The sequence below is a fragment of the Melampsora larici-populina genome, assembly GCF_000204055.1.
Source record: "Melampsora larici-populina 98AG31 unplaced genomic scaffold MELLAscaffold_38, whole genome shotgun sequence".
NCBI lineage: Eukaryota > Fungi > Basidiomycota > Pucciniomycetes > Pucciniales > Melampsoraceae > Melampsora > Melampsora laricis-populina.
The window spans coordinates 788006-800622 of record NW_006768802.1 but is presented as its reverse complement, the minus strand read 5'-3'; the positions used below and the strand labels follow the sequence as shown (position 1 = coordinate 800622).

Here is a 12617-nt window from a genome sequence, read left to right as displayed (position 1 = left end):
AGGTATTCCATCCAGAAGTGACCCAAATTGTATCTTGAAGGTTTCATGCATAACTTCTCTTTTGATGTGCAAGTCCTTTTTCCCTTGGTTTTGAGTAACCATCACCATGCCTGTTTTCATGTGGCAAATCAATGTGCACAAATGTTTACCATTGCTCCTGGACGAGCCTTTGTAGACGTCAAAAATCCTTTGGGGTTGGATTCCTTTGTTTGACTCACTGGCCACACTTATCCTTTTTTGATTTGGGCTCATGGCAGGATGCCTCATGACCTACACGGTACCACAATCACATAGATACTTATGTACTTAGCCTTTGTTATTAAGCTTTGCTCCATGCACAGATGTTGAATACTCACTTAGCAATCTAATCTCATTACTATAAGACCTTTGAGACTTCCCTTGCATCCTACTCAGCTCTCAAGTCATATCAGATCTATGCAACTGCTTTCCCAAATACACTGGAGTAAAATTGCTTCCAAGGTCTGCACAGCACATGTAAGACAGACGAGTGTAGCCATATTCCTCCTTCTGCAAGGCAAGAGATGTCTTGCAAGAACACAAGAGATTCTTGCAAGCAAGACAAGAGACACATTGCAAGAGGCTTGTACTTTTTAATTGAGTGTTGGTACAGGCCTTGGTCAGTAGACTGAATAATACAGCATACCGTTCCCTGACCCTAATCCCTGACCCCTAGGCCCTAAGCTTAACCCCACCTAATCCCTAGGAGCACCATTGCTTTCTTTCCTCATTCTGTATTTTGTATCTATGTGATTGATTTCATTTTTGTTCATGTCCCATTTGGCATTTGTCATCAATCTCACGTTTGATCAATCATTACTGATATTGTTGTTGTTTTTGTTTCTTTATTGATTGCTATTGACTGTTGTCATTATTGTTTTTCATCAGTTGCTAGTAAGCATTGTTGTCACTATTATCTTTTTATCATTCACTAGATTTCTGTTGTTGATAATTGTGATTCTTTGTAGGTTCCTGTGCTTGTCTGTTCCTCAATTTGAATACATAATGAGGCATAATTGTGTAAGTGATAGACTGAATACATAGCAAGATGCTGTTGGTAAACACCACTGTATAGAAGTGTATTCAGTAGAAATTGTACCTCAGGCTCTTCCACTTGTCTCACAGGAGGGGGCATACAGCTTCCTACCTTAAGACACAGAGATGTAAGGACCATTGTGTCAGGGCTCACCAGTTTTGTAGGTTTGGGGCATCTCTATGTGTATGTCAAGAAAGACTTACAAACCATTCAGAAAGTATTGTCTTGGATTCTCCACCAATTTGATTGGGGTTTGTACTATTTTCTGGCCACAATCAGTGGTGCTTTTCTGGCATGGCTGTACCCAAAGAGTTGAGGATTCTGTCAAGAGGTGATGTGGATACAACCAAAAAACTGTGTAAGGGGAGATAACTTTTGAAATCCACAAGTCAAAAAAATGAGATCAGTTGTAAGTTGCTCTTTGCGGGTACAGAAGTGGCTGTACAAGGGGTTTAGTAAAGCACAATAATCTACCTGACTACACAGCCAAACTAGTTTGCTATCTGATGTTCTATTTAGCTAATTTGATTTGATACATGCAACCCCACTGCTCAAAGATTGATAGCAAGTATATAATCACAGTATGTCCAAACCCATAACAGGGGATGTGATGCAAGTGCAAGTGCCTACAGAGAATCCTGAGGTACACCAAAGTGGCAAAATTCTGGCTTTTATTGTGCGTTTAGGTGTATGAAATTGTATGTTAGTGACAACCTAATTGGGTAACTTTTCAAAAAAGATTGCTCAAGTCACAAATCTCACACAATTCACAAATCAAGAAATTTTTGGGGTCCTTTCCTTTAGGGCTATTCAAAAATATCCTCATAAGACTGATTTTTGAAGTTCTTGTATTTTTTTGATTTTTGACGGTCAAGGGCACACCAAATGAAAATTTGATTGATTGTTGTAATGACAGATTACCCGGTCTGTGGCTTCTTGCCTCTTGATGGTTGCCACTATACAACCAACATGAGTCGGCTCAGAGCTTGAAAAGAGCATGGGAGTCTACTCAGAAGGCATTTTTTTAATGTCCAACAAAAAATGATGGGCAACACAGACCGGGCTGCCAGGGTGCCTGCAGGGCTTTCATGACTCTTATCAAGTAGGTTTTGCTGTGTCAGGGCATGTACTGTCTGCTTCCAGAAAGGCAGCAGGGACAGCTGACCAGACAAAGCCGGGGCCGGGTCACAGCCCAACATGTATGAGAAACACTTGCTGGCTTGTAATCATCGCTTGAATATCACTTGCATATATCTTGTCCACTTGTACTTAAATGTCTCTATGTTGTTTACTCAGAAAAGGAATTTTACATTTTGGCAGTCTAAAACAGTATGTATGTCGCATATCAAGCATAAAATAGCACAGAATCTTCATAAATGACAAAGCCAGAGAAATTTTGCGGATTTAAATATGTTCTATTCGTCTGATATTTCAACCGAGAGACCTTTGCAGAACATATTTTTCTTTTTTTTTTGGTCGCTACATCTAGAATATTATTAGAATATTAAAGTGTAGGACTTCAACTGTGCCCCGTGGGGACTGGTCTGGACCTGTTTTATCCAGAGAAAGAATCCTCTATGGTTTTGATAATTGCTGGAAAATGGAAGCGCTCTTAGTCATCTTTCAACAGACATGAGCAACATAGAAATAACACTCACTTCTCGTCGGAACAACACAAGATATCCGGCTACGATGACCAACTGACAGGCAAGAGCAATCCAGAACTCCCACCTTGCTACAGGCGAGTCTCTGAGGGGTTGTGCAGGATCCCAGAGCCCAAGGTCTGGAAAGACGTGACCGGGTCCGATCCGATTAGGCGCGGAAGCCTTGGCCACCAGGACTGCAGTCGAGCCGATAATCTGAGCGATACAAAGAGTCGCTGCCACATGCACACGACTGAGAGTCTGCAGAAGGATGATACCCAGACCCACTCCTTGAACAGCGTCCAAGACTCCAAGCCATAGCCACAAGGAAGCTAATTCACCAATGAAAAATTGATACGCATTTTGTGTGATGTCGTCAGTCATCAGACGCATATCAAAAGACAGGCCCGACTGAGATACTTACTGCTCAAATATGGCCCAGCACCACCGGCCCAAGGCGTGTATAATGCAACGCTACTTGTTCCCCACAGCATCTGGCACCATCTTGGTGCACCCAATCCAACTGAAAAGATTGGCAGTAGCCAGGTATGTTGTTTAGATGCTTTACCTAAAACCCACATCGTGAGCTGTGGTTGGATTGTCTCAGTATCAGTTATGAACTCATTCATATTTAGAGCTCGCATCTCATTGGCTTACTCCCCAGACTATCACAAAGAAAAAGATGGTGAGAATTGCGGTTGCCCATGCTGGTAAACTTTGCCCGGACCAGAGAAACGACCAATTCCGACCATAGGGACCGGATCTGAATATTGAAGAATCTGATCAATAACATACATAGGGAAAAAGTAGTGTAAGTGATTCTCACAGCCAGTAGTCGCGCAGTACCTCGGCTGCAAGATACCATAGCACGAGTTTACGTCGGAAAAGCGTCTTGGCAAAATTGGGAACGCTTCCAGGAAGTTGATGGTAATAATACGGCTGGTACGATCAACATAGAGAAAATTTCAGACCTCGGGGAACGAAGATATCGAGCTGACAAAGAAGTGTTCAGAGACATACTAGTCCATAGAACAAGACGTAACCTATGAAAAAACATAGAGCCGCAAGAGTCAATGTGACAATATTGATCCACGCCGATGGAACCGAGCTTGTATCGAAGGGGTTGGTATTTTGCAGCTTGAAGCCCCAATACCACAGTGCTACAACCTATGAAAAGCGACTGTGGGTTAGATCCGTATTACCAGACCTCTCAGACTCAAAATATGATTGAATCATCTTACCCAGAGCTGCTGTGTGCCTTGTACAACACAGGCACGGTATATCCAGACATCAGTGTCTCCTCCAGCTTCTTCTCCAAAGTTGGCGCTGAAAAACACTATCAGATTTCACAAGCAGTTAGTTAGATTGATGAACGATGTTCAGTGTCAAATGAAGTCACTCACAGAATCCGGATGCAGAAGAGAATGAGTATAAACTAGCCGCTAGAAGAGATAGGGAATGGCGAATCGGGTATTCCTTCATCGACTCAGTCAACGAAGGTAAGCCGATGAGCATGAAGGCCAAACCAAAGAAGATCCATGGAATTGATAGCGACCAGGTAGCGGGTTTCATGCTTTTCAGCACATACCAGGCAATGGAACCGAGTATGTTCATGGCTCCAATAACTGATAGGTCAGACCAGAAGATAGGTCAGACTTGATGACAAAGCACATATAATATGAAATCAATGGCGTACTATATAGATCAATGTCTTTTTGAGAGCTCGTTCCCCCCAACAGCGAAAGCTGAAAGCTGGTAGCCCCCAAGATTTGTCCAGCGGTCAGAAGAATGCTGTAAAGTGGCCATCCCCAGTAGGTCGCTTGAAGCCGAATCTGCCATTGGTTGAGCTTGCTCTGTGTAAGAGGAGGCAATTGATAGCTTTCTTTATCGATCTCCGTTCCAATATTCATCTCACTCTGAGAGTTGAACAAACTAAACTTGCTGATTGTATTGGCCGCCGACGTTTTGCTGATACCAAAGCGCCCCGTAGACTCTCCATACAATGAACGAGCTACAGTGAGTTCGCTCTGTTTGACTTGTTTGAAGTACAGCTTTTCAGCAGATACTATGTAATTTGATACGCATAGATCGTCCATTGAATTCATCGAGTCCAGTCTTTTTAGCTTAGATATAAATTGACTTGCGACTTTCCCATCTTCATCGGTAAAATTTAGAGCACCTTGATTGATTGACGAGGTTGCTCCATACTTTTCTAAAATTTCATTAGTAGATTCGAATAATCCCCCTTTTGTTACGACGTTAGGCGGCTGGGCTGGGGCAATAATATCATCTTCCACAAGTCCTATACCCATCTCTCGTAGAGGTTCTTCTCCAGGTGACGGTGTTGCACATACGATAGACGCAGAGTTGACAGAACTGCTTCCAGGAGGACTTCTAGGGTTACGCGAAAAGACGCGTCCGACTTTCTCTCCGATTTTCAATGTGCTATCGAGATAGGATGCGGAAATGGAAGGAGAACTCAATGCGGAGCTCTTCAAACAATCTTCATGTGAATTTGACTTTATGCATATGTCATCTAGTTCCAATTCCATTTTTTTGGGATCAGCATAAGTTGTTGTGGGTCCAGCTGCAAGAGAGCCTGCATATTTTCGAGATGCGATTATTGCTCGACGGTGTAAGTTCTCAATCCTATTACGCCACTCGAGAACTGGAAATCGTTGAAGAGCTGCTCGTGCCCTAAGAATGGCACGCTCCTCAGGGCTCGACTTCAAGGCTTCCTTTATAGTCTTCAAGAACTGAGAATGCATATGTGCCGTACTATCACTTTCGACCTACATTCAGATTTCGGGTTAAGAATTCTACGGCTTTTTTATTAAGATGAACTCTCCGGCTTTTTTGATCCGGGTAAACTTACGGGAAACCACCAACCCGGCATGCGACCCAGGCCTCCCAGACGGCTCCCCACGCCTAACGCCCCACCTCGGCCGAATTCAACAGCGACTAGTCCAAAAGGTTCATCACTGGATGATGAATGAGCAATTTGTCAATAACTTCCTGAGAAAATCACAATATAAATGTGACCTTACCGGCTTGGAATCAGAGCAAAGTCTCCTCCTGAGAACACATAAGGAGGTAAAGCTGTAAACTCGGGCTTAGAAAACACTCGACCTGGATACATCTCCATCAATCGATTCAGTTTTGCTGCTGCAAATCGCCCATAAAGGTCGACTAGTGGTCCGACTGTGATCAGCTGTACATCCGGCTCCTCCTCTAAAAGCTTGGTGAACACGTCTGCGACCAAATCAACCCCTGAAAGTTGCATCACAGTAAGTCCTGGGTATCAGAAACATCATCACGCGTGAAGTTACCTTTCTGGATAGACCATCTTCCAACGAAGACGAACAGCTGAGCATCAGGGTCTTGGTGTAATCCCGCCCACTCTTGCGTTTTTCGTTTGTCCTCTGGTCTCTTTTCCCTATATATTCAGGATTCAGAGCAGTCAGAAACGAGGGTAGATGGAGATAAAGATACTTCAGGATTGGTTGGCGAAACTCACTCCGCATCACGGTTAACTATGACCTCTTTCATGTCGGTCGGCGCAGTGTCCAATTCAGCTTTATCGGATCTGATCCAAGAACATCATAGAACATTTGAGTTCTTCATCATAACTCTTTCCCTGAAATATTGTTGATGAAAGAAGCACTCACGGGTCGGGGTTTGGAAGAGAGTCAATTGTTTTCAATGTCCACAACCTGTCAAACAAAAGAGGTTGAGGCTTGCGGACGTGTCATGATATATGTTGAAGCGAACTCACGCAGGATATCGTGCCCAGCTGCGCTTCCCATATTTGTCACTAACACCTGCCACACCAATACTGTCCTGGTGATGACTTATGAACCTTGCACCAGCGTGTAGTAAGTTGAAGATGTTCCCAAATTGAACATACTTGGTACAAATAGGTCTAGGTAGATTGAACGCTTTAGAGACTTCATTGCCTTCTGCGATAGTTCTTAATGGCCACAATCCTTGAAATTCTGCATTATGTAATGATAGACATACGGGAAGTACCGCTGGAAGAAGATAGAGAGGTGCAAGTGAACCGTGGTAATCGTTGATGTGATAGATATCCAAGTTAGGTGTGCGACGACAGACTTCAGCAATGCTTTGGTTCCAGGCGGAATAAAATATGGCGGAATCGAGGTCATCCATGCGAGCAGGATAAGGGTCAGACTTAGTGTTCGCTCGGAATATAGGAGATTCGAGCAAGTAATATGTTATATTTCGGAGCTGATGAGTTTGACAACCGATTTGATATTGATTCCCGTGTATGGTGATCGATATCGGCGGCTCTGGGGTCCCTTCTGGATAGACAAGATCCTTGACCTTTGGAACAACCCACACGAGGTCCACATCATCCATGACTCGGCCCATCAAAGAAGCCATGACACCAAGGCCACCAATCTTCACCTGTAGCTTCCAATCCGGAATATCATACTCCAGAGTTGCAATCAAGATTTTTCGCCGAATTGCCGGGTTCTCTGGCCAGCGAGACTCCGCTTGCGATTCCGCTTGAACACTCTTCGATAACTCTGCCTTTTCGCTTTTTTGTGTTAGGTATACAATTGAACTTTGAATGAATGGTAATTTTGAAACGACTGTGAAAGAACTTTTCTCTTGGAACCCATACTTCGAGGACAGATTTTGAAAGAAGACTGAATGAGTATAATGTGACTGGCTTCTCTAGATATCATCATCGAATACTCACCTGGTTAAATTTGATGCTATAAAAAGCTTTCCTGAAGACCCAGCAAGCAAATATCGCTGTTGACAATGGAATGATAGCGAATAAAAAGAATAACATGATTCCTACAGACTCATTTCCAATCGGATAAGCGCTCCAGGTCATATTCAGTTGATCTACTGTTATCCTCCATCCAAGAAATGGTGAAGCTGGGTGGGAAAGATTGAGATAATTGAGAGCTTGTGTATTAGGAGGTAGAACGTCCAGCGCTCCATCCCCATCCACGTCACCGAAGACAACATCGTCACGCGTAGTGAAAGTGGTGAGCTGGAAGTGATTGGGCCACGTTGTGATGACCTGAAAAGTAGCAATCATACATTCAGTCAATTGTCAGCTTAGGAAGGCAATCCAAAAACCAACGTCAAAGGTCCAATTCTTTCCTCTAAGGACGAAGTTGTTCGGTATTCCGGAGTCCAATCCCCTGGCAAATCAAAATCAAAATGGGTCAATAGACAGCTGGAGATAAGCGCTTTACTTAGAGCTCTACGGGACGTCTATGTACCATTGATTGTAGGGCCCCTTCAAGAGTAGCTGGGGCACTCTTCTTACTATTTCTTGCCCGATGCCATAATCCGAATCCACCGCTTGAGCTGCCGAGCCTGCCATCTTCGAATGATATTGAACTCGGATATGGTTCCCATTCCAAAACTGGACGGTACTGAATGTGTCAGAAGGCAACTCAAACTCAGACGTATAGTTTCTCCAGGATGAGTATGTTTCCCCAAAATCAATCGAATAACGCATAGAATCGGCACCAGCTGCGTTTGAAACGATTTTGAATATACCGTTTGACTTCTTTTGCAGAATCCCTTTGGAGTAGGTCACATTCTGGAAAGTTATCGGGTTGTCAGTCGAGCCTTTCCGCATGATCACATGGTCTATCGAGTCAGTTGACACTCCCGCATTGCTGGTCACATTATTGACAGTGATTTGGTATATGCCATCGGCAGCTTGAATTATTGAACTGGACCAAATCCACATAGCAGGAGGAACACCTTTAAAGGAGCTCGCATTAGGGGACATAGATGTGCATGTCGTTGCGTTGTTGTCTATCTGTGGTTTTGAATCCGAAGAAGGATCGATCGTGTACGTGAGGGATACCGCGGAAGAAACACTTCTGCAAGACATCTGCTCGGAGAACATCAACTTGATTGGAATAGTTGAATTGGTTTCATGCGGCTTGGAGGTGATTCTCGCATCGTGACCTGGTGTAAACCCTACAAGGTGTGGAATAGGTGGCATCCAATCGCTGGCTGGCACAAAGACTTTGAAGCCAAAGGGATTCAATGTGATCGAGGGAAGACAAGCACGGTAGCGACCCTGTCCGTCTGCTGACCATATGTTTTGAGACACATTCAAATCATACGTTTCGTAGGGAAAGATGAGATTTCGAATCGTCATAGAGTCTGAATATGGAGCGAACATTCCAAGAGCTGATGTACAGTCATTTTCCAACTTTCTCGTTTCATTGAGATTGCTGTACAATATCCAAACAGTCACATTGGCATTTTTTCCTACGACTGGCTGATTGATCATGAATCCCCGGCTCACGCTCCAGACGCCAGTTTCTCGATTTGTTTTAGGTGATTTTGGAAATGGGTTGGTCTCTGTCCAGTTTCCGTGCTGAGTGAGATTGAATCCATCCTGAAGTGCAGCATACTGAGAGCGAAGATACGTGAAGTGCTTAAGCATATGTCGAGGCGCTGGAGTGGGGTCGAAATGATCAAGACTGTTCCATTCATCATGACATCCATTCAACGCTTTCTCGATAGGCATGTCCTTATATAATGATGAGCCTGCACGATAGCAACCATGGGTTTGCCATGAGCGGGAGGAAGTCATGGGTTGACGACCGTAATGGTAATTGTCGGCTAAGGATATCGCGAGAATAATTCGAGTGAGTACTACGAACATTTCTACAATAAGATGATATAGAGAATAGTCTAAAGTAGACCTAACCTGTCGAGTCAAATAGATACATCTCTTGTTCCTCTCCATAATAAAGGAGTGGGATGCCAGGTACTACCAAGTTAGTGATAAGTTGACCTAATAACATCTTTTCCGTGCCGTCTTGGATAGCAGACCACCTGAATAGATCCTGATTCGATGTACCATACAGATGACGAGGATCTACCACTCCAGTTTCAGAGTTTAAATAGTCATCTGTCATCAAAAAGATGATCGTAAGCTTTTAGCATCTCGATGTACGTCTGAGGGATAGATGATGTTTCTCACTAGAGACAAAGAGTGAATTCCAGGCTGTGACTAGATCAACTGGAACATCATTCTTCGGATTAACCTCGTGATCCAAGCCCAAAAGAATCGTCAACGTCCGATAAACCGAGTATTGAAAGAAAGCTGAATCAAATGCGTGCAGTTCAGTTTCCCTCATGAAATATTGGGATTGATTGGCTGTCATATGTAGTGCATCCTGTACAGTCAAGTTGGCATAATGTTGAGGCTGTCGACCACGTCCAATGTATAGTGCTGCAAACTTATCTCCATCTGTACTGCATTGGGATGAGAAGAAAAAAGAAAAAAGATTTCATTCGCCGTATGGGTTGACCTTTTGATTTCCTTCATCCACTTACATTTCACCAGAAGCAAAGAAATTATTTTTTCCTAAACTTCTTGCACAATTCTTTAAAGCCTTTCCCCACCTTCCCGTAAAGTCGACTGTCAGTTGAGACGCTTTGTCAATTCGGAAGCAATCCGGATCCAAAGCTTGGATAGTGAGACAAGTAAGTTTTTCTAGCTTTTGAGCTACAATCTCATCCCATTCTCGAAGACGATCTTGAACAGTTCCATACTTTGCTAGTTGTCTTTGAAATGGTTCAAAAACAGTAATAACCTGAAGATCACCGTATTGATCAAAATCACCATTATAACATCCGGTGATGGTTTCGTTGAATGCTTCAACCTTGGAACCGTTCAAGCTATAAAAGTTGGGAAGTGGGCAGTCCGTAGAACGTGTGTTGGTAAAGTTGAAGTCGGTATACGTTCGGAGCCCCCATGGCGTACGTGCAGCGTCTTTATATTCGACTTCGTAACCTTGCAAGCTAAATGGTGCAGTGACATTCACATAATTTTTGAACCCAATGCGGTCTCCCATTGTGTTGACCGTCATGTCGAGCATCACATACCTAGAGCCTTGACATCAGTCGGTTATGCGTGTTGTTCAGACAGGATGAAGTTTAAAGACTCACATTCCTTTGGCATGGATCTTGTCAATCGTTGCACGCCAGTCTTCCAAGGTACCGAAATGTGGATCAAGCAAAGTAAAGTCGAGTGCTGAATAACTATCTGATTGCCAGGGCATATTCACCCAGGGGGTACCAGCAATATAAACAGTTCGATAACCCATTCCGCTGTTTGGAATTATAAAGTGCTTTTAGAATCAATTCATGTAATGATGACATGAAAATGCTCAACTATATATAATCCAAGACCCTATCTTGTGCCAATCCTGTGATATCTCCACCGTGTCTTAGTTCTTGATTAAAAAAGTCCAGAAAATAGGGAAATGTTCACATTAAGTTGATATTTTGAACGAATGGTTTGGTATCAAGTGTTGTAAGAAATGTCTTACGAGTTGCAGATTGTTCCCACTCAGAACGAGTGCCGAAGAAGTCATTATTTGATGGATCACCATCCACCAATCTATCAAAAGTCAAACATACAATCAGTCACATTTCTTCAAGATTGCTTTAATCCATATATAATGAAAATCAGAGTCACTCAACCTGTCAAGGATCACCGTGTAGAAGGGCAGGGTACGCCAATTTGAGGGACTAGGATGATAGCCATTAATCCGTTTTTCCGGCCAATCAGCATTGTAAGAAAGAACTTGATTTCCAGCAGACTGGTTCACATTGATATTGTACTTTTCCAAACTTTGATCATAAGGATGAGTATCGATAGGTGAGAACAGAAAGACATAGATCAGTACCAAGCAAGATAGCTGAAGATTGTATAACATGACCATCGAAAGAAAATGTCCTAGGATTGATAGAGACTGGAAAATGAAGACACAACACTCGATTAAAAAGAAAAAGAAGATGAGTCTTTCGATTCTTTCAGATATTGAGCATCTCCACCAATTCGAAACAAAGCTCAAAGGCAAGATTGACCAAAGTATTTCGTGAGCGACAGGCGCGTCGTACAGAGAGTTCGCGTAAAAAAAATTAAACTTGCTTGGTAAGCCTCACCCTGGATTTCTCGGGACTGAACTCACTCTTCTCAATTGAAGCTCACTATTACTGTCTTGTTCGAAATCATAAAGGGAGAGCCGAGCATCGTGAGGTAGGCTGTGCTTAAGCAATCTGTTACAAAAAAAACTGTGGTCCAGAATTGTAGTTCGCTCTAGTTTCGACGAATCGCTTGGGTGACGGCGCAGGGGCAAATTGTGATCGACTTCCAAAGGTGGCGAGAAGATCTAGTTACAAGATGATTTGATTTAGTTCAGAGTCAAATTCAAAAAAGTTGGGTTTTAGAAAGAGTACCCTACCCTCACGATCATGTACCGTTGATACAAGTAGCGTCGTAATATCGCTACATTTTCTCCATTTATGTAGAATGGGCGATAGACTTTTATTTTGGTTCACTGCGTCTTAAATGGCTGTGTACAGACTAGCTCATCAAGGAACCGGAATCCGAACTTGGCTTTACTGTGCTTTTTCCGAGAAATCGACATTATCATGATATTGCGAAATGCCATGATCGGCTTGACAGAGACAAAACATGAAAGATTCGTTAACGATTTGTAGATTGATTCGTCTTATCACTGGTACATAGGCCGATAAATTACTTACCAGCTCGATCGATCACTCGCATATATTCGGTGAATGAGAATGGCTGTGCCGTACATTTATATCAACGGCTATCAGCGGCTCATGCCGGTGAATTTAAACTATCCCAAATGTTAGACTTTGATTTCCAGGTCGAGTTAGATTTCTTCTGCGCCCATGTGAAATAATTTTTAAAGGATCCTGAAACTGTGACATGCTTGTCTTCAACTGTTGACAATTCACCGTCACGTCAGTCACCTCGCAGCTGAAGAATCATTGAAGTTTTCAAAAAAGATCAGGCTGGATTCCAAGTTACAAACCCTTTTACCGACCTTGGCTTCCTTGATGAAGCTATTGCAACACATGCCACG

The 12617-nt window shown here is 43.1% G+C and overlaps 1 protein-coding gene across 1 annotated transcript; it reads right to left on the bottom strand.

Annotated features, from left to right (window-relative positions):
• Nucleotides 1–2670: 2670 nt before the first annotated feature.
• Nucleotides 2671–11438, bottom strand: MELLADRAFT_38296 (family 5 glycoside hydrolase family 13/glycosyltransferase; the record flags this gene model as incomplete). The annotated part of the gene is made up of 24 exons (XM_007413697.1): nt 2671–3029; nt 3122–3284; nt 3355–3460; nt 3524–3636; nt 3718–3864; nt 3939–4033; nt 4101–4322; nt 4394–5489; nt 5573–5678; nt 5745–5967; nt 6027–6133; nt 6215–6283; nt 6366–6410; nt 6473–7344; nt 7424–7756; nt 7820–7880; nt 7962–9330; nt 9419–9622; nt 9695–9969; nt 10051–10602; nt 10666–10827; nt 10892–10952; nt 11049–11119; nt 11203–11438. 24 exons carry the CDS (start codon nt 11436–11438, stop codon nt 2671–2673), a joined length of 7047 nt encoding a protein of 2348 aa, XP_007413759.1.
• Nucleotides 11439–12617: the final 1179 nt, after the last annotated feature.